Raw genomic sequence first — 26346 nt, 5'->3', positions numbered from 1 at the left:
AAGAGCAGTATGTTTCCAGTTGTCACTTAAATGAAGGATCCCATATACTATAATGCTGGAAAGGAGTAAAAGAATCCTCTTGATAGGGTAACAATAAAGAAGGAAGGGACACACTGGAGCATGATGGGTTTTCCCCAATGAGCTCTTCAAAATGAAGGAAAGAAAACACAAGAATAGACAAAAGGCTTAATTCACAAAGTAAGTCTTTCATATTTCAAATGAGAATCATGCTGACCATTATGACTAGCGAGTAATAATTATTCCCAAGGGAACATGTCATGAAAACATAAGATGTGGTGATCACTGCAAAGCCACAGGTACATATATCAGCAAGATAGCCCAATAAACTAAGTGGTAAAGAAATTACATGGAATAGGAGAAAAGAAATGAGAAAAGGGGAGAAAGATAAACAATAGATTTAGTCACTATGTCTCAGCACCTTGTAAGTGAACTCCTACTAGCCTCTTCTCTTCTTCTTCTTCTTCTTCTTCCTCCTCCTCTTCTTCTTCTTCCTCTTCTTCTTCCTCCTTCTCTTCTTCTTCTTCCTCCTCTTCTTCCTCCTCCTCTTCTTCTTCCTCTTCTTCTTCCTCCTTTTCTTCTTCCTCCTCCTCTTCTTCTTCCTCTTCTTCTTCCTCCTCCTCTTCTTCCTCTTCTTCTTCTTCTTCTTTTGTGGGACAATTAGGGTTAAGTGACTTGCCCAGGGTCACACAACTAGTAAGTGTTAAGTGTCTGAGGCCGGATTTGAACTCAGGTCCTCCTGAATCCAGGGCCAGTGCTCTATCCACTGCGCCACCTAACTGTCCCTTAGACTCTTCTCTTGCTCATGAGTTGTTTCTGGAACCATTTACATTTTGGGGACAGGTCCTAGACTATCTATCTATAAGTTTCCAGACAACCACCATTTCACTATGGAGATTCTTCTTACTCCCCTCCAGGAACACAAAATCTTTGGAAGACCTACCCAAGCGCCCAAGGCTATAAAATCAAATCAAGAGAGATACAACAGACTCTATTTTCAGTTTGTGAATTGTGACTACCTTCCCATATCCCCCACCTCAAGAAGAGGCTAGAGTTTCGGTATATGGGTCGATAATAATATGCCAGACAGGTTCAGGAAGTTGAAGCATTCAATAAGGAAGTCACCCAATCCAGGTGGCAAAAGTTGGATAGAACATATCTCTGCCTTATATGCTCACATTTTGGTGAGATTTTAGGGATTTTGACTAAGATGAGCCCAGGACATATTACAGTGCACTACTGTCTAAAGGGGGACCATTAGTATCTAAACCTGTTCCTAAGGTTCTAGGGAGTCAACTTTAGCTCAAACCCCTAAGGAAAATAGAACTGCATAGGGCCACAGGGAGGTCTTAAGGCTGCTCCTAGTGCCACCTAAGAGTCTTCTTTTTGGTATTTAAATCTCTTCATTACCTGGCTACTTCCTACCTTTCACGTAAGAGGACACTTTCCATGAACTCCATGATCCAGCTTTCAGTTCCTGAAACATGACACCTAATGTCCTGTCTCCATATTTCTGTCTCCATCCTCAATGCCTGGAATGTTCTATTTTTCACCACTACCTCTTCATTTCCTTGACTTTCTTCAAGACTCAACTCAAAGCTCACTTTCTACAAGAGGTGTTTCTTGATTACTTCTCTGTGCCTAGTTATTTATGTGTTTTCTCGCTCATTCGAATATGGGCTCCACATCAATTGGGGAATGGCTGAACAAATTGTGGTATATGAATGTAATGGAATACTCTTGTGCTGTAAGAAATGATGAGCAGGCAGATTTCAGAGAAACCTGGAAGGACTTGCATGAACTGATGATGAGTGAGATGAGCAGAACCAGGAGAACATTGTACACAGTATCAACAACATTGTGTGTTGATCAACTGTAATAGACTTAACTCTACTCAGCAATACAATGGTCCAAGATAGTTCCAACAGACTCATGATGGAAAATGCTCTCCAAATCCAGGAAAAAAAAGAACTAGATGCATATTGAACCATACTATTTCTATTTTTTTTGTTGTTTTTCTTTTTTGAGGTTTTTCCCTTGTGCTATGATTCTTCTTTCACAGTATGACTAATGCAGAAATATGTTTAATGTGATTGTACATCTATAACCTATATCAGATTATTTGCTGTCTTGGGGAGGGGGGAGGGAGGGGAGGGAGGGAGAAAAATTTGAAACTAGAAATCTTATAAAAACAAATGTTGAAAACTCTCTCTACATATAACTGGAAAATAATAAAATATTTTTATGGAAAAAATAAAAGAATATAGGCTCCTTGAGGATAGAGACCATTTTTGCCCTTCTTTGTCTCATTAGAGATTAACACAATAGCTGGTACATAGTAAGAGTTTAATAAATCTTTTTTGACTGACTGATTTGGGGGTTCCTGACAGCATGGGGATATCATAAGTATGACTACCTGTGCTGTAGATGGGCCCCCAACAGTAGTTGCTATATTTGCTCTGAGTAGTGATAAACTTGCCAGTAATAAGTCCTAGAATGATCCCATATCCTTGGGTAAAAATAGGGTTTAAACTTATTTCTTAATTTTTGTCTCTAGTCTTCTTGTTCTGATTCATATCTTACTGATTTTAAATTTCTATTTTCACTCATTCATTCATTTCCTGAATAAACAAATTCTCTACCTGGACTGCCACCAAGTTGCAATAAATTAATAGCTTACCTGAAGACAGAAGGATAATAAAGCATAGTAATGCCCTCTATGCAAAGAAGGATCGCCAGGCCCCATGCCATTATATGGTAAAGCAGAATAGTACTAGAAGGAAAATGAGAGTTACAATTTAGATATACATGGAAATAACGTTGTGGGGGCAGCTAGATGGTGCAGTGGTTAAAGCGCCGGCCCTGGATTCAGGAGTACCTGAGTTCAAATCCGGCCTCAGACACTTGACACTTACTAGCTGTGTGACCCTGGGCAAGTCACTTAACCCCCATTGCCTACCAAAAAAAAAAAAAGAAAAAGAAATAACATTGTGACACTTTGAAGAAACCATACTGAAATGGTCAGAAAAACGCATAGTGAATGGACTTTTGGGGAAAAGAATTAATTTAAAACAAACTTTGGCCTAGCCCTGAGAAGTAGTATGGTAGAGTAGAAAAAGAGCTGACTGTAGTATGAAGAAAACTGGGGTTCTTGTCTCACTTCTGACACATACAGACTATGACCCTGGGAGAATTATTTAACTTCCCAATGTCTTAGGTCACTCTCTATGACTATAAATTGCAGAGCAGTTGCCACCTTCTTAGTAGAGGAATTATCCTCAATTCCAGTATGCTAGTAAAAAAGAAAAACACACCACAGGTCTGCTTCCCTCAAAACACAAACAAGACCTGACTTAATCAGTCATGTTGCTGTAAAACATTGTAAATGGTTCACAATTTATTGCACAGAGTGAAGTAAACAGAACCAGAAGAACAATTTATACTATAACACCAATATTATAAAAATGTAAAAAAAAATTTGAAGACCAACAGCACGATTTCATACTCTGCTCTGACGACTGACCTCCCTGGGCTTTATGAAGTTCCAACTAAAATCCCATCTTCTGGGGGCCAGTTGTCCTGATTTATATCTTGCCATTGAAGCCAGATGGCTCTGGAGGAGTAAATGAGGCTGGTGACTTTTTGCAGCCCTGCCTCACTTAAATCCAATTTACTTGCAAGTCAATACATCACCTTCCTGCTGTCATTGGTCCTCTTCAAGAATGAAAGACAAACAATAACTAAATCTCATCTTCTATAGGAAGTCTTCCTCTTTTCATTCCCGTGCCTTCCCTGGGTTATCTCCTATTTATCCTGAATGTAACTTGCTTTCTATATATTTGTTTGCAAGTTGCTCCCCCCACCCCTTCCATTTAGGCCAGGGTTGAAGCTCTATCCACTTTTTTTCTCATAGAGATGTAGGGGTTGCTAAGATGTGGAATGCTACTTTCAGATGAGATCACTATTTTTAGTTTTACTTAACAGTGTTTCTCCATTACTAGAGAACTCAACAAACAAAAAAGATGGGGGGGGAGGGGAAGAGCTATAGAACTATAGCTTGAAGGAATGATAAGGTCAGTGAGGGATTTTAGATAAAGGAAAGATTTAAGATTAGAAGAGACAATTAAGGGGTCAATCTCCTAGAAGAGAATTAAGGGAATATGATCAAGGCTACCAGTAAATAGTTGGCTTGGTAGAGAAGAATTTCTTTATTAGAAATGGGAGTAAAGCAGTTGGTTAGTTGTTGAATTGTTGTCCTTCATTCTGGAAGAAGACCAAAATGACATCACTATATTAGAGTCAACATACGGTGTGTCTGTGGCTGATCAGACCAATACAAGCTTGGAATGCTATACCACAGGTTGGGGATAGGTCCAGCACAAATAGTGCATGTGAACATTTGGGATAGATTCTCTAAATTTGTGCATTTTATGTTTCTTTGGAGCTACTTCAATTCTGCTTTGCTCACAGAGCACAGAGCCTTCTTTGATGTGGGCATGCCATGCTGGGCAATTAATTCCAAAATTCTTCAAAGAAACCTTGAGAGTCCTTGTGTTGCTTCTTCTGGCCACCATGCGAGTGCTTGCCTCCTGTGAATTCTCTGTAAATTTTGCCTTTTAGGCAAAGCCGTAGGAAGGGGGAGGAGGAGGGGGAGGAGGAGGAGGAAAATGTAAAGGGATTTTGAGATGTGGAGAAGAGATAAAGAGGGAGCCCAAAGTGAATTGATCTCATTTTCTCAGTAATTTATGAGGTGAAATCTTTTGTTGAGAGGATGGGGAAAGGGTAGAAGAAGCCTCAGGGAGAAAAGAGAAAGTTTATAACTACCACTAAAGGGAGTGGAACAACCAATTGAGGCAAAGAAAAAGGACTGCCTAACTTGAATAAGGGTCCAGGTGAGATCAGATAAGATGTCAGTTTCAGTCAATGCCAAAATGGGAATAGGAGTATGGAAATAATCTAGGATTGAGGTTTGACTAGGGGATATAGGATTAAAGAGCACAGGACAGTATAAGGTTGACTACAGGGTGAAGATTGGAAAGGGAGGAAACTGAAGCTGGAGCAGAGAAGCCAAACTCCTAGGAAGGGACTGCTGGTTTTTTTCACTTCTCCCAATGACTTCTCAGTCTTATTCAACTGGCTTCCCCATAATATAGAAACTGCTCCAGTCAAGGTTACCAGTATTCTTTTCTTTTCTATTTTTTTTTTTTTTTGGTGAGGCAATTGGGGTTAAGTGACTTGCTCAGGGTCACACAGCTAGTAAGTGTCAAGTGTCTGAGGCTGGATTTGAACTCAGGTACTCCTGATTCCAGGGCCGCTGCTCTATCCACTGTACCACCTAGCTGCCCCCCAGTATTCTTTTTAATAACTAAACCCAATGGCCTTGATTCAGGCCACATTTTTACCATTTCAGATGCTGACACTGTCAACCACCCCTTCCTCCTACGTAATCTTTCCTCCCTAGGCTTCCAAGACTTTTGTTCCTTCTTGGTTGTTGTTCTCCTTACCTGTGAGACAATTTCTTCTCAGTCACCTTTCTTGAATCATCATCGTCGTCGTCATCACCACCACCACCACCACCACTCCACCATCTAAGGGTGGCTGGCTTTTTAGATTCTGTTCTAGGCCCTCTTCTTTTAGATTTTTAATTCTACCTCCAAAAATCTTTCACAACTGTCTCCTCTTCATTCACCTAACCCTAACCCTAGTTCATAAACCTAACCCTAGTTCATAGTCTCATCATCTCTAGGCTATTGAAATAGCCTGCTACCAGATTCCCTCTTGTCCAATCTAATCCATAGTAATCCATAATAAAATACAGTTTTGACTCTATCAACATCTTATTGAAAAACACAAACTCCACAGACTGGCATTTAAAGCCCTTAACAATCTACCACCTTACCAGTCTCATTTCATTTGACTGCCCTTCCTACATCCTTCACTCTAGTCAGACAAGTCTTCTAGCTCTTGCCAATCTCAAAATTTTATCTTGCCCCCTCTGTGCCTTTGCAGGTCTAGAATGTAATCCTCCTTACCTCTATCTTGTAGAATTCCTGCCTTATTTCAAAGTAAACTTCACCTACATTCAAAACAAAACCCACCACCATTATATTTTGAAATTACTTTGAATTTTGATATGTCAGGGCCTAGGTTCTCTTACCCACATAAACCAGTACCCATAACAAGAACATAAAGACCATAACAATAATAATGATATACTGACAGGCTATAGAAAATCAAACTAGAAATAAATGAAAAATGAAGATATTTTGAAACTAGCCATGGAAAAAGATACCCTCCTTGGGGGTTTGCTTAAGCCCCCAGGAATTCCAAATTAGGATAGGTCCTCCCCTGTACCTCCTTAAGGTAGAGATGATTATAATGAGACTGATAATCAATTTATCCATACTATAAATATAACTATCTTTTCGTTCACTAGTCAAGAAATACCTTTCCATTTTTCTGGTTATCTCCTTGCGTTCACTCACAGTATTGTAATAACACTTGGGAAACTTAGTCACTGAGTCTTGTCATTCTTTTGGAACAACTCACGATCCCCACGGTCTTTATGACCTGCCTCGATATGTTCTTGTTATGGGTACTGGTTTATGTGGGTAAGAGAACCTAGGCCCTGATTTATATTAATGAAGACACTATCCATTAACTGGGGTCTGAATCCCTTTTAGAGCTCATATCTAAATTAAAGCTTGGGTCTTAGGTTTTTCTGTTAACCCCTTTTTTTTCCTCTTACATCAGGGGGAAGAGAGTGGTTTTTGTCATATGCCCACTACCAAGGACAGAGCCTTACAAATACTAGGTGTTTAATAAATTTGCTTTGAGTTCACTTATATTCCTGATTCCCAGTCTACTGCACTACCCATTATGCTATACTACCTCTCTCTGGTGATATTAGATAACAGCTTTTCAAAAAAGAGCTCTCTTTGATTGAGCCTAGTTTATTTTCCTTATGGGTCCTTGATTCTCTTCCTTAAGAAATCAAAACCATTATGAACCTCCAAAAGGTTCTGAAGTTGGCATTGAGGGATGAAGTGGTTGATCAAGAGATGACCAACAGTATGTTAATTCATCCACTTGAGGCACAGAATTTGTACAGGTGATAATGTAGATTTCTCAGTGTTTAGGACTTTAATAAGTAAGGGCTAGTCTTTTCTTTTATTATTCAATATTCTATTTTAAATCTTTGTATCTCAGGAACTTTAGCTTAGTGATGGGCACATTGTAGGGGTTTAATAAATTGTAGCTAATTGATTAGTTACTACTTAAAGAAGGAGATTTGTGGTTATTAGAAGTAGTTTTATTTACTGCCCAACAATTCCATTCTCCTTCCTGCCCTACCGCCTCCCCCCCACCACCAGTTTCTCAAAGTTAACTGAGCATATAACCCAATGTAACTTCTGTGTACATAAATGAATGATGAACACTCAAGCACACTCAGAACTTGGAGGTTTTTTGAGGTTTTTTCTTTCTCTTCCTCACATTAAAATATAAAACTTCTGTCTATCCTTCTATTACATCTCCTGGCAGAGGTCCTAGATTCCAGCAGATTCTTCTGGCAAATATTAGATACTCCACCTAATCAGAGTTTTAAAATTCTTTTGAGCTCCAACTAAAGCTTAAACAGGATGGATTAATGGAAAATCAAGGGTTTTCAAATTGAAAGGACACTAGAGCATTCAAATGAAGGCGGGGGGGGGGGGGGGGGGGGGGGGGGAAGGCAAGGCAAGTTAAAACCACACCCTAATGAACATTAAACATTCTAACATTATTCAGATGTCTTCTCTTATTGATGGAATGCATAAATATATTTTGTATCCTCCCAATCCATGGATTTGTGCCATTGCTCTTTCCCCTCATTTACTTCACATACCACTTTCTAGCATTCATGCTTATTTCTTGTACCTACATAGAATTCCATCACACTTATCTACCAACTTTGTCCAGGGAGTACTCTGCTTCTGGGCCTATACTGTAACTTTTATAGGTCTCTCTGGTTGCTTGTAATACAATATTCTTATAAATAGCAGAAATGGACTTAAGAGAATTACAGCTTTCTTGTGATTGACAATTTTGTGGTCAATTTGGGGGAAGGCAACAAGGAATCATTTCAAGATATTTTCTCCAATTACACTATAAATGTTTCCTGGAAAAGCAGTTCCCTCATTTTTTTTTGTGGGGCAATAAGGGTTAAGTGACTTGCCCAGGGTCACACAGCTAGTAAATGTCAAGTGTCTGAAGTCAGATTTGAACTCAGGTCCTCCTGAATCCAGGACTGGTGCTCTTTCCACTGTGCCAACTGGCTGCCCCCTCAATGTTGTTTTAACATGAAAACAGGTTAGTATTTTAGCTCTGCCTATTCATGCTCCAGAATCATTGAGCTTTGTTGTACAGTGGAGAAGGAAATTAAAAAGTGTTTACCCTCAGTGAGGTAGGTTAGCCTTTGGTGATCTTTGCATTTTGGTTCTTAACCTCTGGTTCAGAAGCTAGAAACTTCTACAGTATGAAAAGGATACACCTTTGTTCCTTCTCATGTCCACCACCCATAGAACCTAGCTGGTGAGGAGTTGGCTGGGAGGCTTTTTCATGCCAATCTTGTCCCCGTGTCCCTAGGAGACTTCCCAGGGACTTGCCAGTAATTATCTTCCTCCTGCCTCCCCATCACCCAACCAACCTGAGAAGAGGAGGTAGCTGGTTTACCAAGACCCATAAAAACCTTGTTCTTAATAATATTCCCTGGGGCAGCTAGGTGGCACAGTGGATAGAGCACCGGCCTTGGAGTCAGGAGTACCTGAGTTCAAATCCAACCTCAGACACTTAACACTCACTAGCTGTGTGACCCTGGGCAAGTCACTTAACCCCCATAGCCCCGCAAAAAAAAAAAAATATTCCCTAATATAGATTCAGTCATTCTAACATCACATCATACTCCAGAATTAGTATGGCCATATTTATGCCATTCAGTTCCATCAAATGTTTGTTTAATAGAAAACATCTAAGGGTTTGCTTTTTTTTTTTTTAGTGTTGCTAGTGTTTCCATCTGAAGTATTCTTGCTTTTGTCCATTTTGTGAAGCACTCTTAAAAAACACACCAATGCCACTATTGGTAACCTGGTCTTTAGCAATACATCAGATGCACATATGATACTAAACCAATACAATGCAGAATGATGATGTTAAGATGCTCCACTAACTCACAAACATCACATCAATTTAATTTTTACTCACATTAAATTCAAACCGGTTATCATTATACAATTCACATGAAAATGAATTTTATATTATTTGGATTCATATTAATTTCAACCTAGCTGTAATTTATAGATTCAGTGCCACATCAAACAAATTATCAAATAATTACTTCAGAGAATTAGGAAAAAATAACAAAGTCCAGCTGGAGAAACAAAAGTTAAAGAATTCTCAAGGGAAATGATGGGAAAAAAGTGGAAAGGAAGGAGGCCTAGAAGTTCTACATCTCGAACTTTATGACAAAGCAGTAATCACTTAAATCATCTTCTACTGGTTAAATAAAAATAGAAAAGTTAACCCATTCAAAAAGTTAATTGTATATATGTTGATAGTAGTAATTGAATATAGTAACAATTTTTAATAAACCCAAAGACTCAAAATACTGGAGTCACAACTTATTTATTGACCAGAAATGCAAGGAAAACTGGAATGTAGTTAGATAGAAATTAGGGTTAGAACTACCTCTCATACCATATGCCACAATCAATTCCAAATGGACATGGGTTTAGACATAAAAGGTCAAATCACAAACTGGAAAAGCAGGGAAGGGAATATCTATCTCAATTATAGACAAAGAAAAGAGTTCTTGACCGAACAAGGGATAAAAAAGACTTACAGAAGAGAAAATAGACACTCTGTTTTTTTGCAGGGCAATGAGGGTTAAGTGACTTGCCCAGGGTCACACAGCTAGTAAGTGTCAAGTATCTGAGGCAGGATTAGAACTCAAGTCCTCCTGAATCCATGGTCAGTGCTATATCCGGTGTGCCACCTAGCTGCCCCTGACACTTTTTAATACATAAGATTAAAAAGATTTTATACAAACAAAATCAGTGCAATAAGAATAAGAAAGTAAGCATTGAACTTGGAAAAAATCTTTGCCACAAATTTCTCTAATAAAGGTTTAGGATCCAATATAGTTAGGAAGCTAAGTATATTTAGGGGCAGCTAGGTGGCACAGTGGATAGAGCACTTGGTTTAGAATTAGGAAGAGTCATCTTCCTGAGTTCATAATTTGTCCTCAGATACTTATTAACTGTGTGACCCAGGGCAAGTCACTCAACCCTGCTTGCCTCAGTTCCTCATCTATATCTATCTATCTCTATCTCTATATCTATATCTATAAAAGCTAGAGAAGGAAATGGCAAACTACTCCAGTATCTTTGCCACAAAAACCCCAAATGGGGTCATGAAGAGTCAGATACAACTGAACAGCATTTTTAGGAAATTGATGCAAACATATAACAAGAAGAGCCATTCATCAATTGAAAAATGGATAATGGATATCAATAGGATGTCCTCAAAGGAAATAAAAACTATAAACATCCATGAAATAGCCATAAAAAATGCTTCAAATCACTAACAATAAAAGAAGTGCAAGTTTAAAACAATTCTAAGGTTCTACCCCATAGCCTCAGATTGGCAAAGATAGTAAAAAAGGAATATGAAACATTTTGGTGAGGATGTACACTAAACCACAGTAGTAGAAATGTAATTCCATTGTAATATCACTACTAGACTTAAAACCCAAAGAGAACAAAGAAAAGGGAAAAGGACTCACATGAATAAAAATACTTATAATAGCACTTTTTATCATAGCTAAAAACAAAGTCATTCCCCATAAGCTGAATGACTAAACAAATTATGGTACAGGAATGCAACAAAACAATACTGTAAAAGGGACAGATTCGGAGAAACTGAGAGGACTTATATGATACTGATATAAAAGAGGATTGATACTTAGTCAAGTGGGCAGAATCAAGAAAACACTTTATATGATTCTAACACTATAAAGGAAAGCAAGCAAGAAAAACCAATTATGATCAATGTGATTATCAGCTAACACTACTTCAGAATATTGACAGATTCATATTTCCTACATCTAGACAGATAGGTGTTAGGCTAGAGATATAGAATGAGACATTTTCAGATATGGACATGTGGTGTTTTTTTTTCTTCTGACTACTTATTTATTACAAGAGAGGTCTTTTATTTGGGGATTTGGGAGTAGAAGATTTATAGGAGAATTTAGTGAGTAATGACAATTACATCAAAAAAGAAGAAAAGATCATCAATAAAACAAAAATGCAAAAGAGAACAGAAGGAGGTTCAGTAAGAGACATAGATAAGCCAGGTTTTATTAGAAATAGAGATTCAATATGCTATAATCCTCTTCTTCTGTTCTTTGTATATGAAAATGTTCTCATTTGTTAATCAAATTTTATAATAAAAAAAGGAAAAAATGTTTTATTTAAAGAAGACACCCTGGGGGTGGCTAGGTGGTGCAGTGGATAAAGCACCGGCCCTGGATTCAGGAGTACCTGAGTTCAAATCCGGCCTCAGACACTTGACACTTACTAGCTGTGTGACCCTGGGCAAGTCACTTAACCCCCATTGTCCCCCACACACAAAAAAACCCCAAACAAATAAAGAAGACACTCTGTGTCAGTGACTGTGTTAGACCATTCTATAAAACCAAAATGCCCAGAAATTCCATGTGTAGTAGTTATATCTAAAAAAACCTAACTTCAGCTAAGGATTAAGGCCTGGACTCCAACACCATAACCAAATCCTTTGTGAATATTATTGGAGTTAAAAATAAAATTCATTTGTTCCACAATTTTGCAGTTCAAACACTCCAGTTTTGTAACCATTCTTTGAATGATGTAATTTGCAGATATCCCCTTAGGATTATTTTGTTTTTCCTTTTAGTTTTTCTTTTTAGGGCATTTTGAGGCTTTAATTCTATAATTGGAGAAGAGTTTTTCTGTGGAGCAAGTGTCTTTTTGTTACTTTTGAAATGTCTCCACTAAAGTTTTATTCTGATACTTCCTTAGAGCATATTAGGTTGTATCCAAACTTTAAAAGCTTTTCATATGAGCTCCCTGACACACTGAATTTCAGTCATATGAGGATTAGACCAAGTACTCAGAGGCTTATCACTAGAATACTTGGCCACTAGATGATGTACCTACCAATAGACATCAATTTTTTTTTTTTACTATCACAACCCACTTAGAGGGAGGTTACAACCTGTGCCCATAGAGGGAATATGAAACAAGCAATGCAATCATGTATCAGAATGTATTGATAAATATTATGCATGGATCAATTGAAGTATTGTCAAAATATCTTAAGTGGCCTTAACCGGAATTTTAATTTTTAAATTTAATTTTGTCTTAAAATACTATTTTTAAAATTGATATGTAAAAGCCTTTTCCATACTGTTTATACCCTTTTTCAACAATAAAACTAAGCATTAAAGATGCTATCTGTGCAGAGGACCACAAACATAGAAAGTGCTCAGAGGCCCACCAGCCCAAATTCTCATTTTGCAAATAAGAAAGCTGAACCCCAAAGAGATCAAGTGACCTCTAATACTATCTATGACTTTTGTCCCAGGTTATTCTTGCAAAGGTGGGCCCATGGATATGACACAGTGCATATATTGTCAGATTTTTTAAAAATATATATTAGTTTTCATGATTTTTTTTCCTTTTTTTATTCTTTGTCCTAAGAGATGACTTTCTGGAAGGAAGAAGGGGAAGATACATGGAGAAATATAGATTATGTGAAAACAAAAGAAATCAGTGAAAAACTATTTTTAAAACCTTAATGAGCTCTTTATCCAGTTACATCCAACATTCTGGGCAATACACATTTTTCATTTACTATTTTAAACAATCTAATCACAGATGATTTGAATTATTGGTATGAATGACTGCAGATTTTATTGGAAGGGTTTTCTGAGCACACACAAACATGTGCACATGCATGCGTGTGTTATGTGTGTGCATGTTCAATAACAAAATTAATATAATGTCCTTTGCCAATAGGCGAAATTTGTAAAATCTCATCAATGTAAGGAAAACTTTTGTTCAAATGCTGCTCTGGACTTTATATTAGTGCATAATATTAGTGAACACCTCAGGAGGTATGTGTCTATGGTAGGAGAAATATCTACCAGAAACCCCTTACGCTAGCTGGGGTATTTCCCCACCCGCCAAATCAATCAAAACAGTCCTTTAGACTTAATTGGCTTAGGGAACTAAGGGTTTGGACATTGTCACAATTCTTGGTTACCTTAAGGCATAGAAAATGCCTGCCCATATGGGGTCAAGGTCCTCTAGATTTGGAAAATCATACTTTGCCCTGCTGAGCAGACACATTTCTGTACAGATAGATGGGTGGAGCCTCAACTAGCTGAACTAAGTGTCACATTTTTATTGAGTATCTTCTCTACCCTATAGCTAAGTAAGCTTCTTTTTGTTAACTGTTGATCTACAGGTAACTGGTTTCATTCCAATTCTGAACCTAAAGCATAAGACCATCATGAATTAGGCCCAGTCCACTGTCATTTTTGTGTGTGTGTGTGACGCAATGGGGGTTAAGTGACTTGCCCAGGGTCACACAGCTAGTAAGTGTCAAGTGTCTGAGACAGGATTTGAACTCAGGTACTCCTGACTCCAGGGCCGGTGCTCTATCCACTGCACCACCTAGCTGCCCCTACTGCTGTCATTTTTAAAGCTTCAATTGATGCTAATACTCAGTTGATCACAAAATTATTTCTGTCAAACCTCTTCAATCCTGAATGATTTAAATATATGTGAGACCCTCTGCTTATGCTGAGACCTAAAGGCTGCATTTCATTTGGTGGCAACCTGCTGTTTTGAAATTAACAAGCATTATCACCTGTATGACTGGGAAGAGTACTCTGGCTCACTTCTACCATTTCAATCTTATTTCCTATTAACTCCCTCCTTCATGCCCTGTCCCTTCCAGTCAAATTGACTGGCTAGCAGTTCCCCAAATATATAATTCCTATCTCTGTGCCTTCCTATAAGTGATTCTTCCATATCTAGTAAAATATTCCCTCACCTCCACTTCATGGAATCTCTACTTTCTATCAAAACACAGTTAAGGTGCCATCTCCTACTTGAGGTCTTTACTATTGTCTGTTGTTAATGTTCTCTTCCTCCCGAGACTTTAAATACATTTTGTATTTTCTTATATGTGTATTGGTTGTATCCACCCAGTAGAATGCAATCTCCTTTAGGCTGTGAGATGTTGAGTTTTTAAATTTGTTCCCATTAGCCTTAACATAGTGCCTTCGTGCTTAATAAATGATTGTTGAATTAAACCATTTTAAATAAAGATGTTATAGAGAAGAAAGTAGGTGCATATGTGTGTGTGTGTGTGTGTGTGTGTGTGTGTGTATAAGTATAATTGCTGTTACCTTTGTGGGAAAAACTATTTGCTACTCCTGATTTTTCCCATTCTTTGGGATACATCCATCTCTGTCACTCTACTACTGTCATAGAAAAGAACTACACATACCGAGTATCATTTTGTATTCATGTGTTGTTATTGTTCAGTTGTTTCAGTCATGTCCAACTCTTCTTGGCAAAGAGACTGGCATGCCTTGCTATTTCCTTCTCCAGCTCATTTAATAGATGAGGAAACTGAGGCAAACAGGGTTAAGTGACTTGCCCAGGGTCACACAGTTAGTAAGTGTCTGAGGACAGATATGAACTCAGGAAGATGAGTCTTCCTGGTTCCCAACCTAATGCTTGATATACTTCACCACCTACATGCCCCAATCATATGTTACCATGGTGAAAAAAATGCTTAACTTTATGACCAGCCTTCTATGGTGAAAAGTCTTTAGCTGTAGCTAGGCTGGTCTTCAGACAGTATATCCTAAGGAAACAGCTGAGCAGATGCTTGTGAAGGATCATGGCTCATAAATCTAGAGCTGGGCTTTGGAGACCATCTGGTTCCATTCTTTCATTTTACAGATGAAAAACTGAAGTTCACAGAGGTTAAAGAATTTGCCCAAGTTCATAGAGATTATGTGAATCAGGATTTGAACCTATATCTTTTGATTCCAGAGCTGGTGTTCTTTTTTTTGTTTTTTGGTTTGTTTTTGGTTTTTTTTGTGAGGCAATTGGGGTTAAGTGACTTGCCCAGGGTCACACAGCTAGTAAGTGTTAAGTGTCTGAGGCTGGATTTGAACTCAAGTACTCCTGAATTCAGGGCCGGTACTCTATCCACTGCGCCACCTAGCTGCCCCAGTTGGTGTTCTTTCCACCACACCCTATTGATCTCAATTGTGGAAAGCTTGGGATCATAGGCTTAGGAGTTTCTACTTTATTCACTAGACAATAAGGAGCCACTGCTTTGGGCATGATCATCTTCCCCATTTTTTTTTTCAGATGAGGGACACTCAGGAAGGTTAAATAATTTGCTCATGGTCACATAGCTATAAAGTAGGGGTCCAAATCCAGTGCTCTTTCCATTCCCACTCCTATATAAAGGGAGATAATGTTTTTTGTTTTCAAAAGTATCCCTCTTCGGGGGAGCTAGGTGGCATAGTGGATAGAGCAATGGCCCTGGATTCTGGAGGACCTGAGTTCAAATCTAGCCTCAGACACTTAACACTTACTAGCTGTGTGACCCTGGGCAAGTCACTTAACCCCAATTGCCTCAGCAAAAAACCAACCAAACAAAAAAAAGCATCCCTCTGAGTTAGAGGCTACATTCTCTAGAAAAGAGACAAGAGTAAATAAAATGAACAGTCTCAAAGATATGACGCAATTAAGGCAAGGGTAAACAATAACTGTCAGTAATAATTTGAAAATAAGATTTGCCTCAGAGAATCCTTAATGTGTACTGAGAGAATCATTATATTTTTTCAATTTAACTATGGAACCAGTTTTTTCAATTCAATGTTTTTATAGTATTAAATTCTTTATCATTTGTTTTTAATATTTAGAACCTGGTAATTGTTTCAATCTACATTTTATCATTTTAAGAAAGTTGTAATTCTCTATGTTATGTACCTTAAATATATAGGTAGGGGGGGCAGCAGTGGATAGAGCTTCAACCCTGGAGTCAGGAGGACCTGAGTTCAAATCCAGCCTGACACTTAACACTTACTAGCTGTGTGACCCTGGTCAAGTCTCTTAACCCCAATTGCCTCACCAAAAAAACAAAAACCAAACCCCCCCCAAATTTATATATATATATATATATATATATATATATATATATAGGTAGGTAGGTAGGTACTTTCATCTAGTCATTTTTGTCTTCTTCAATCTAATGTAGTGGATAAAATGTAACTAAGCCTGTCAATTGTAATAATTTATTGACCACCCTTGCAAATCATTTGAAGTCTCAGAGATTTGTAAATTTGTACTAAGGTTAAGAGCTGGGGGCAGCTAGGTGGCGCAGTGGATAGAGCACCGGCCCTGGAGTCAGGAGTACCTGAGTTCAAATCCAGCCTCAGACACTTAACACTTACTAGCTGTGTGACCCTGGGCAAGTCACTTAACCCCAATTGCCTCACTTAAAAAAAAAAAAAAGAAGAGCTGAAGAGACCTTAGAAGTAATTTAGTCAAACCTCTTCCTCAAGATCACACAACTAATCAGCAACAGAGTCAGAATTTGAATCCAGATCCTCTGACTGTAAATTCAGTACTTTCTCTCCTCTTATATATAGCTGTTCCCTCTAATATAGAGGCAATTGGGGTTAAGTGACTTGCCTAGGGTCACACAGCTAGTAAGTGTTAAGTGTCTGAGGCTGGATTTGAACTCAGGTCCTCCTGACTCCAGGGCCAGTGCTCTATCCACTGTGCCACCTAGCTGCCCCTATTACAGACTTCTTAAGATAAGTTCATTGTTTTCAAAATTTTTCTCCAACAGAAACCGTTAAATGAATTCTTATGACAAAATTCAGTTTGTGATTTATTTTCTCTGTTAATACCTTAATCCTGCAGATCTTCTTATCACCAAATAGGCATCTACAGCATAGCAGAACAACCACCAGAAGCAGGCACTATATAATAGCTGGATCCACATCTACATTAGGGAGGAAAAAGCATATATCAACTCGCCTGAAAACATTCACCAGATTCCCAGACCATCCGTGAAATGAAACATTAGAAGTCCATTTCCTTTGACGTTATTAATTCAACACATGAATGCATTTAGTTAGACATGTGGCTGTAGTTTTTGCAATGAAAGAAGGATATTTGTCTTGTGATACATTGTTCCCTCTACTCAACTGGATGTGTTTAAATAGCTTTGTTTCCTTTAACACTTTCCCACAGAGTGGATGAAGTCCATAGTGAAATGTGCTAGGTTTAAACTATAGTAGGATCTGATAGAAGTTTACAAATTGGAACTTTTTTCTTCCATCTGATCAATGGAGAAATGGTTAAGAAATGTACCTCAACCATGATGGAAAGCAACTGTTTAAAAAACACCAACAGTAACAACTCCCCAGCGTGAGGTAAAATCTTCATTCAGTTATAACTGAGAAAATTTTTGGGTGCAGGCAATGAGAAAGGAAAGAGAGGGCAAAGAGCCTTTTGTTAAGTGAAGAGAACTAAAGCAATTTCCCTCTCTCTGTTAATCTTTTTTCTATTACATTTCTTTTTGAGGTGGCAAGGCAATGAGGGTTAAGTGACTTGCCCAAGGTCGCACAGCTAGTAAGTGTCAAGTGTCTGAGGTAGGATTTGATCTCAGGTCCTCCTGCATCTAGGACCGGTGCTTTATCCACTGTGCCACCTAGCTGTCCCCTCTCTGTTAATCTTTTGAGGGAGGCATCTGGATAAGTCATTTCATTGGTTCAGAGAACTCCCAGTAAAGAAGTTCCCTCTGCTGATGCATATCAAATTCCTCTGTAACTTTTATGGCCTTAGTCAGTTGGCTGAAACATGGAGGAGTTAGGTAACCTACTCATGGTCACACAACCAGGACCACCAGAGGAATGATTTTCCTGCCTCTAAGGTTATCCACTAAACCATGCTCTCTCTTCTCTGTCCATGATTCATTATTTGACAACACAAAAGCTTTGAGGTTCATTTTGTTTTATTGAACATACAAGTTGTTGTAGTTCGAAAAACCCTGGATAAAAGTCCCCAGTGTATTAGGTGCTTGCTCATCTCTACCCATGGAGGAATTTATGATAGGACATGGAGGGGACAGCTAGGTGGCACAGTGTATAAAGCACTGACCCTGGATTCAGGAAGACCTAAGTTCAAATCCAGACTCAGACACTTGACACTTACTAGCTGTGTGACCCTGGGTAAGTCACTTAACCCTCATTGCCCCACCAAAAAAAAAAAGTACTACTATGATAGGACATGGATAAGAACTGCTCAAGAATCAGAAGGTATAGAATGTTATGTACACTACTGGAGGAAATACCTACATGGATCACAGGTCCATTGAAATATTGAAGTATTAGGACAAGGCATATTTTGATGATAATGAACTGCATTTAGAATGAAGATATCTCTAGAACACACTCCTTTCCTGTTTTTGCAGCTTCCATTACATTCCATACTGTGTAAATGTATGTGTGCATGCACGTACATGGGTGCACATGAGTGCACATGGGGTGAAAGGCAGTCAGAGAATAAAGTAAAAGATAGGAAGAGGGAGTTGAGAGCAATGAGAGAGATACAAAAATGGTACTTACCGAAGTTCCTACACAGAAAGCAGTAGGCCATACATCTGTTCCATTCACCACTGAGATGTTTTCAATGAAATCTGGAAATCCTAACCATACTGTAGACCTGAATATGATACCTAAGGAAAGAATGAACTGACCTTCTAAGTCTGTAATTCCAATTAAATTTGCATGCTTAGGGGGGCAGCTAGGTGGCACAGTGGATAGAGCACCGGCCCTGGAATCAGGAGTACCCGAGTTCAAATCCAACCTCAGACACTTAACATTTACTAGCTGTGTGACCCTGGGCAAGTCACTTAACCCCAGTTGCCTCACTTAAAAAAAAAAATTGCATGCTTACATATAGCTATGCTTCTAGTTATATCCAGAGAGAAAACAAGGACAAATACATGCAAACTTATATACAAACAGAATGCAATACTTAGTAAACATTTGTTAATCTGACCAAACCTCAGTGCTTAGCTACAAAGTATCTTAACCTATTTAGAATAAAGGCAAAGAAGCCATTTTTGCTTCTCTTATCATTATGCTGATTTGCTACTAAAATTGATGCATTATTTACTCCTTTGTTAAGCATTTCTATAAAAATATATATAAAGAAAAAATAAATCTGAAGTAATAAAAAGCATTATTTCATCTTAAGTATAATCTCCTAAATTGATTACTCAAATTTCTCTATAGAAAGATGAGAATGTTGTATTTTAAGTGTTCTTTTTTAATTTTTCCAAAATACTGGCTTCATTACTTGCCTTAAATACTTCTTTTTTTTTTTTTAGTGAGGCAATAGGGGTTAAGTGACTTGCCCAGGGTCACACAGCTAGTAAGTGTTAAGTGTCTGAGGCTGGATTTGAACTCAGGTCCTCCTGACTCCAGAGCCAGTGCTCTATCCACTGTGCCTTAAATGCTTCTAAACATGGAGCATACTGACCTACTTCATCAGATAATACAATGACTTGTTTCCAAATGTACTATTATGTAGCACTTAAATAGGTAACACAAACCATAAAAGATGGGTCACAAAATAACCAGTTAGTTTTTGCTTTTTTTTGAAGAGGAGATGCTTAGATACCTTCTTCCTGTTATCTAGTCATTTCTAAAAATAATAATAATAATGTTTCATATTGTTGTTAGCATATTATATATTGGCACAGTAAATGGAAGGACACCCTTGGAATCAGGAAAATGTGAGTTCAATTCCCATCTGACTCATCCTGGCTTAGTGACACTAGGCAAGTTTCTTAATATCTCACTGCTTCAAGCAACTCTCAATCAACTAGCATTTTAAAGTATCTACTATGTGCCAGGTACTCGGAATACAACAGGAATACAACAGGTACTGTGCCAGGTACTCGGAATACAACAGGAATACAACAGGTACTGTGTCAGGTACTCGGAATACAACATAAAAATTAAGGAGTTTAGTTTCTATCAGAGGAGATAGCATATACAAAAATATCTTAAAAATAAATATAACTGCAGACACAGTGGGGTGGGAATGGAAGGCACTAGCAGCTGGGGAATCAGGAAACATTCTGTGTAAAAGATGATGCCTGAGCCCAGTTTTGAAGGAAACCAGAAATTCCTAGAGGTAGATGTTGGGAGGAAAAACCTTTCTGGTATGAGACACAGCCACTGCCAAGGTACCAAGATGGGGAAAGGACTATGTGAGGAACAGCAAGAAGGCTAGACAGGTAAGGTATATAAAGGGGAGTGATTTATAATAAGATGGAAAGGTGGGTTGGAGTTAGGTTGTAAAGAGCTTTAAATAACACACAGAGGATTTTATATTTGATCCTAAAGGTAAAATAGGGAGCCACTGGAGTTTATTGAGCAAGGGAGTGACATGGCCAGACATGTCCTTTAAGAAAATAACTTTGGGGGGGCAGCTAGGTGGCGCAGTGGATAGAGCACCAGCCCTAGAGTTCCAGTCCGACCTCAGACACTTAACACTTACTAGCTGTGTGGCCCTGGGCAAGTCACTTAACCCCAATTGCCTCACCAAAAAAAAAAAAAAAGAAGAAGAAGAAGAAAGAAAGAAAGAAAGAAAAAAGGGAAAAAAAGAATATAACTTTGGCAGCTATGTGGAAACTGAATTGAAGAAAAGAGAAACTAGAGGGGAAGATCAGTTATGAGAATATTGAAGTACTTCAGGGCAGAGATAATTAAGAACCTTAACTAAGATGTTGAATGTGAGAAATAACAAATTAAATAACAAATTATTGGGGAAATCCAGGGGGTTTTTCCCTTCCCATTTCCTCATTCTCTACTAGGTCAAGCTAGCATCCAAAGAACATTCCTGATAAAGAGACTGGATTAACTTTCTCCTCAATCTTGTTCAGACCCCACCCAAGTAGGGAAGGAAGCCCACTGTGTTCTATTCAGCTTCTGGTAGAGGGGAGATCCTTTTTCTAGATTGCCCAAGGCTAGGAGTGGTCTGGGAGCAAGAGAGATTAAAATCATATTCCCCAGCCCCTCATTCTAATAAGCCCACTTCTTATTATAATATTCATTCTCTCATTACCTATTAGTCAATGAGAGTTGATTTCTACCCTCAGGTAATCTTCCAAGGGCATATAAGTGTTAAGTGGGTTCCATGAGAGGTCTTTTGGTTCATGAAAAACAGCCAAATAACTATCCTTTTATTAATCAGTTGTTAGCATAATTAATACAATGATTAATTCCCTAGAAACTACGCCTCTTGAACTTTTTACATGTCACATGGCCCTATGAGCAGTGAAAAGGAATCAGACGTAAGACATGCTGTGGTAACTGTGAAAATGGCAACTGATTTGATTTGTGGGCTGATGTTATAGTCTGACCTCTGACCTTGTCTAACCTTGTTGCCTCCCACAATTGATCTACTTCCCTAATCAAGAATTCTGACTCTAACACCCTATTATTCCACCTCTTCCTGTGCCTGTTCTTTGTCCTTACCCAGACCTTAAGTTCTTCCAGCCTTTTGTGCTCTCCCAGGCCCTTAACCCTTAAATCCTTAAAAGTTTCCTCTTCTCCCATCCTGATACTGAACCTATAGTTAATCAGTTCAACTTTAAATATTCCCCTATTTTTAAATCCCTTTTCGGGGATGACAAGATCAAGAATGTAACTATCTTTGATTACACAGAGGCAGAATTAGGATCATGGTCATGGGAAGTGAGGAGATTGAGAGACTAGGACATTAGAGTGTTAGAAGGAACCTCAATGTGTATTTATTATTTGTTAAAATCCTCTAATACAAAGGGCAGGGGGTGGAGTAGAGGATACTAAAGGCAGGTCCTGAACTCCTTGAAGGAAAAAAAAGAGAATAAATTTAGGATCAATAGACAAAAATGCCAGGTTCTAGATTATATGATAAACTTAGAGAAAAGGAACCACAAAGGAGGAGAAATTGCTGAGTGATAGAAAGAAAAGCATGCAAATGGAAATGGGGAATAGGGTGTATTCTGATTCCTCTTCTAGTACGACCATATCAAGGGCAGGAAAGATGGGACAACCAGACAAATTAGGGTTCTACATCGCAGAGCAAGACAAGTGCAGATATCCCATTGGCTGAGAGATTTTACTATACCAAGGAAATCATTGACCCAGTCTGAAAACAACAAAAGAGAACTTTTGACAATATACCACCACCTTATGTTTATACAGTGCTTTGTACTTTTTTGCGTGTGTGAGGCAATTGGGGTTAAGTGACTTGCCCAGGGTCACACAGCTAGTAAGTGTTGTGTCTGAGGCAGGATTTGAACTCAGGTCTCCAGGGCCAGTGTGTGCTTTGTACTTTTAAAAATAGTTTGGGGGCAGCCACCTGGCTGTGGCACAGTGGATAAAGTGCCAGCCCTGGATTCAGGAGGACCTGAGTTCTAATTCAACCTCAGAAACTTGACATTTACTAGCTGTGTGACCCTGGGCAAGTCACAACCCTCATTGCCCCGCAAAACAAAAAAATAAAAGTACATAATAAGATACATTTTCTCCATTTATTTAAGAAACTGGAGAAATGGTCAGGTATCATTTTCTTCATTTTACATATGAAGAGCTTGAGGCTCAGAGAGGTTGTCATTTTTCTATAATTATACAGGAGTTCCCTGACTCAATATTGTAGTATGTTTTCTACCAGATCATGGTAACACAATTCCCTTTATTTCTTAGAACTAAAAGAACATAAAAATACTTTCTAACTCTTAAAAAATATTTTATTTTTAATTTTTATTGATAGCTTTTGTTTTTATATCGCCTTCATTCTCAACGAATCCCTCCTTTTCCCACCTAAGTCATCCTTTGTAACAAAGACTAAAAAGGAAAAAAATTAATAAAACACTGTTCAGCAAAACTATCCAATGTATCAATTCAATCTGACAGTGCATGCAATGTTCCAAACTGCAAAATAAGGGAGGGAGGTAGATTTTCTTATGTCATCTTCTAAGCCAATCTATACAGCCTTTTTTTTTTAATTGAGAAGTTTAAGGATATAAAAACTCATATACAACTAAATGACTTCTAAAGTTATAAAAAAAAATCACAATGAAAAACTCAAGTCTGATGAGTTCTGTCCATTAAGCTGAATAAACCAAATCTTTTACCCCAAGTATATGTGAGTCCTCTCTCTCCTTGCACCTCCAATTTCTTTTCTCTTAACCAAGCCTCTTGAATTTTAAAACGGCATTTCTGAAGACCAAGCTTACAGAATCAACGGGGAGAGCTGTAGGGAATGGCTGGTGTGCCGCTGCCCCTTGAATGGAGCTGGGGGCAAGCCAAACGTACTAATACCCTCTCCTTTCAACAGAAAGCATTGACTTACAGGGTCCTAACTTTTTAGGCATGATCAGCAACACCTGGTTCATAATTCAGCAATCATTTCAATTCATTTCAGCAAGCCATTATTAAGGGTCTACTAAGGGCTAGCCATTTATAAATCATACTGTAAATCACATTTCCCCCTACAAGAACAATAACTTGAAAATAAATTCAAACTATGCTACTATGCTGATCCTGCTTCCTTGTACTGATCCTCCAGGCCAAAGAAATAATTTTTAAAAATTTAAAACTACTTTCCTCCTTCTGGTCCAGAATTAAGTGGGAAAGAACTTTCATTCCTCCATTTCATCCTGATTGAAAAGCAGCCTTCAGATTGTGCTTTGAGATCACCCCCAAGAGCAACGTCCCTCTAACTCTTAGGAACAGGTGGTGAACCCCACAGGGCCCCTTTTACCTAGACAGCCCAGGAGATCACAAGCAGAGACGAAGAGCAGGATGGTGGCAGAGGAAGTTTTAGGAAGCTTCTTGGGCCCCTGGCTCCTCTTGGGAAGGAGCTGTAAAATGCTGAGCAGCAAATTGAAAGAGGCGCTCCCGAGGCACACCCCGTTAAATACCTGGGGCTGGAAAGCCAGCACCAGCTGCGTGGCTGCATCCCTGTTGGGGCAACAGAAGGTCTCAAGCCTGGGAGATGCCATGGAAAAGTCTGGCCTGTGGTATATGCAGAGATCCTCAGCTGGCTGCTCTGCTTAATCCAGAGCCGGGAGGTCTCCTGATCCCCTGCAGATCCCTGGCCTCAGGGATTAGATCATGTGCTGTGGCTGGGCAAGGAGAGATCATGTGGGCGACTGCAGCTCAGAATAAAGCTCCCCCCCACCATGACTTTCTTCTCTCTCAGAAGCTACCTCTAAAGGGGATGGTCTCTGACCACATGAAATATCTTCCTTCTGAACATTTCTGAAAAGATGCTATTAAGCTCATCCCTGCAAAATTCCTGATAGAAAGCGAGCTTAGGAGAGGTAGTAAATGGGTAGATGGGACTTTTCAGTCTTGCCAAGCTTTGAACTCATTCACCAAGGTCTTTACTTAAAGCTTAGTTAAAAAAAAATACAGGCTCTAGCCTCCCTTTTCTATCTCCACAGGATCTAACAAGAGAGGCAATTTGGTGTGGTGGTTTAAGAAGTGGCCTCAGAGTCAGGAAGACCTGGATGTTTCCAGTTCTGTCTTTGCCACATACTAACTGTGACCCAGGGCAAGGCATTAACCTCTCAGTACCCCCTTGCAGGAGCCCTTTAAATACAAAAGTCATAGAACAGTTGCTGATCTGATTGATTGAGGGATTTTCCTTGCTGGGAAATCCCTAGAGTGATGAAATCACAGGTCTGGACAAAAATTAAATTCTAGTAAAGATGAATGACATATACCAATTACTTGTCTGCTTTGGGTTTAGTTAAGTCACTTTGCCATGGTTCATAAACTATGATTGACTATCAAGTAAAAAGTGGGTGCAATTTTCTTTAACCTCCAGCCTAGAAATCAATTTCCTAGCTGGAGAGAGCTTTTAATCCTCATGGCCTCCAGCTAAGACCTCTCTATAAAGCCAAACTCAGAAGTGATTTTCAAGAAAGACTGTCCAAATTGGACACCAGCTATTTTCAAAATGGGACAATGAGTGCCTGTATTTTTCTGAACAATCCTACTACATTTCGGGATCAGATGTTTAAGAACAAGGGATTCAGTTTTTGAATTTTAATGACTATACAAATAAATTTTCAAATTTGAATTTTAATGGATTTTCCCTGTGAGTGAACCCTTGGGATGACATGAATGAGAGTGGCACAAAATGGACAGACATGGATGGGTTGAGGCTGCATCTTTGGAGGGAATTTCTGAATCAATGAGATTACAGATCCATTTCAGAATTCAGTGTGAAATACCAATCTCTGAAACAAACCTGAATGCTATGTAAGACTGACCCAAGGAAAGAGGTGACAAAATTCACCTTCTTCCTTTTTTGTAGAGGTAGGAGACCTATGGGTGTGGAATATTGTATATACTGTCACACTGGGCTGATGTGTTTTTTGTTGACCTGATTTCCCCCCTCCTTTTTCTCTTTTTTGTAAAATCTTTTTGGGGGGTTGGGGCAATGAGAGTTAAGTGACTTTCCCAGGGACACACAGCTAGTAAATGTCAAATGTCTGAGGCTGAATTTGAACTCAGGTCCTCTTGACTCCAGGGTCAGTGCTTTATCCACTTCACCACCTAGCTGCCCCATAGTAAATTCTTTACTTCAAGGGATGGCTCATTCCATAGAGTAGAGGAGGACTAGAATTGGAAATGATGTAAAAACAAAAAGTATCAGTAAATTTAAAAAATATATATATATATAAAGAGGGGCAGCTAGGTGGTGCAGTGGATAGAGCACCAGCCCTGAAGGCAGGAGTATGTGGGTTCAAATCCAGCCTCAGACACTTAACACTTACTAGCTGTGTGACCCTGGGCAAGTCACTTAACCCCAATTGCCTCACTTAAAAAAAATATAAAAAAAGATAAACTAGAAACAATCTTCAAGAAGTAGAATTAGATCTGTATTTATTATCATTAATAAATCACCTGCCACTGTGTGACCTTAGTTGTGACTTAATCTCTGTGGGCCTCACTTTCCCAATCTGCAAAATAAGTATCTGCATAAAATCATCTCTAAAGCTCCATCCAGTTCTACACATCTTTGCTTTTTGTTTTGGTTTAATCATTTCAGTCTTTTCAGACTATTTATGATTCCATTTGCGGTTTTCTTGGTAAAGATACTGGAGTGGTTTTCATTTCTTTCTCCAACTCAT

The 26346-nt window shown here is 38.7% G+C and overlaps 1 protein-coding gene across 1 annotated transcript in view; it reads right to left on the bottom strand.

The window, feature by feature from the left end:
* Positions 1-24204, bottom strand: part of GPR143 (G protein-coupled receptor 143) — a 59299-nt gene extending 35095 nt beyond the window's left edge. The window contains exons 1-4 of the mRNA XM_043998232.1: positions 23964-24204; positions 18767-18876; positions 17045-17139; positions 2699-2791 (exon numbers count right to left, since the gene is read on the bottom strand). Of these exons, the coding sequence (XP_043854167.1) occupies positions 2699-2791; positions 17045-17139; positions 18767-18876; positions 23964-24204 (539 nt within the window). The remainder of the gene's footprint in view (positions 1-2698; positions 2792-17044; positions 17140-18766; positions 18877-23963) is intronic.
* Between the last annotated feature and the right edge of the window lie 2142 nt (positions 24205-26346).

The sequence above is a fragment of the Dromiciops gliroides genome, chromosome 3 (genome assembly GCF_019393635.1).
Source record: "Dromiciops gliroides isolate mDroGli1 chromosome 3, mDroGli1.pri, whole genome shotgun sequence".
Lineage (NCBI taxonomy): Eukaryota > Metazoa > Chordata > Mammalia > Microbiotheria > Microbiotheriidae > Dromiciops > Dromiciops gliroides.
The sequence above is the reverse complement of the archived record's forward strand: the minus strand, read 5'-3'. Positions and strand labels throughout refer to the sequence as shown.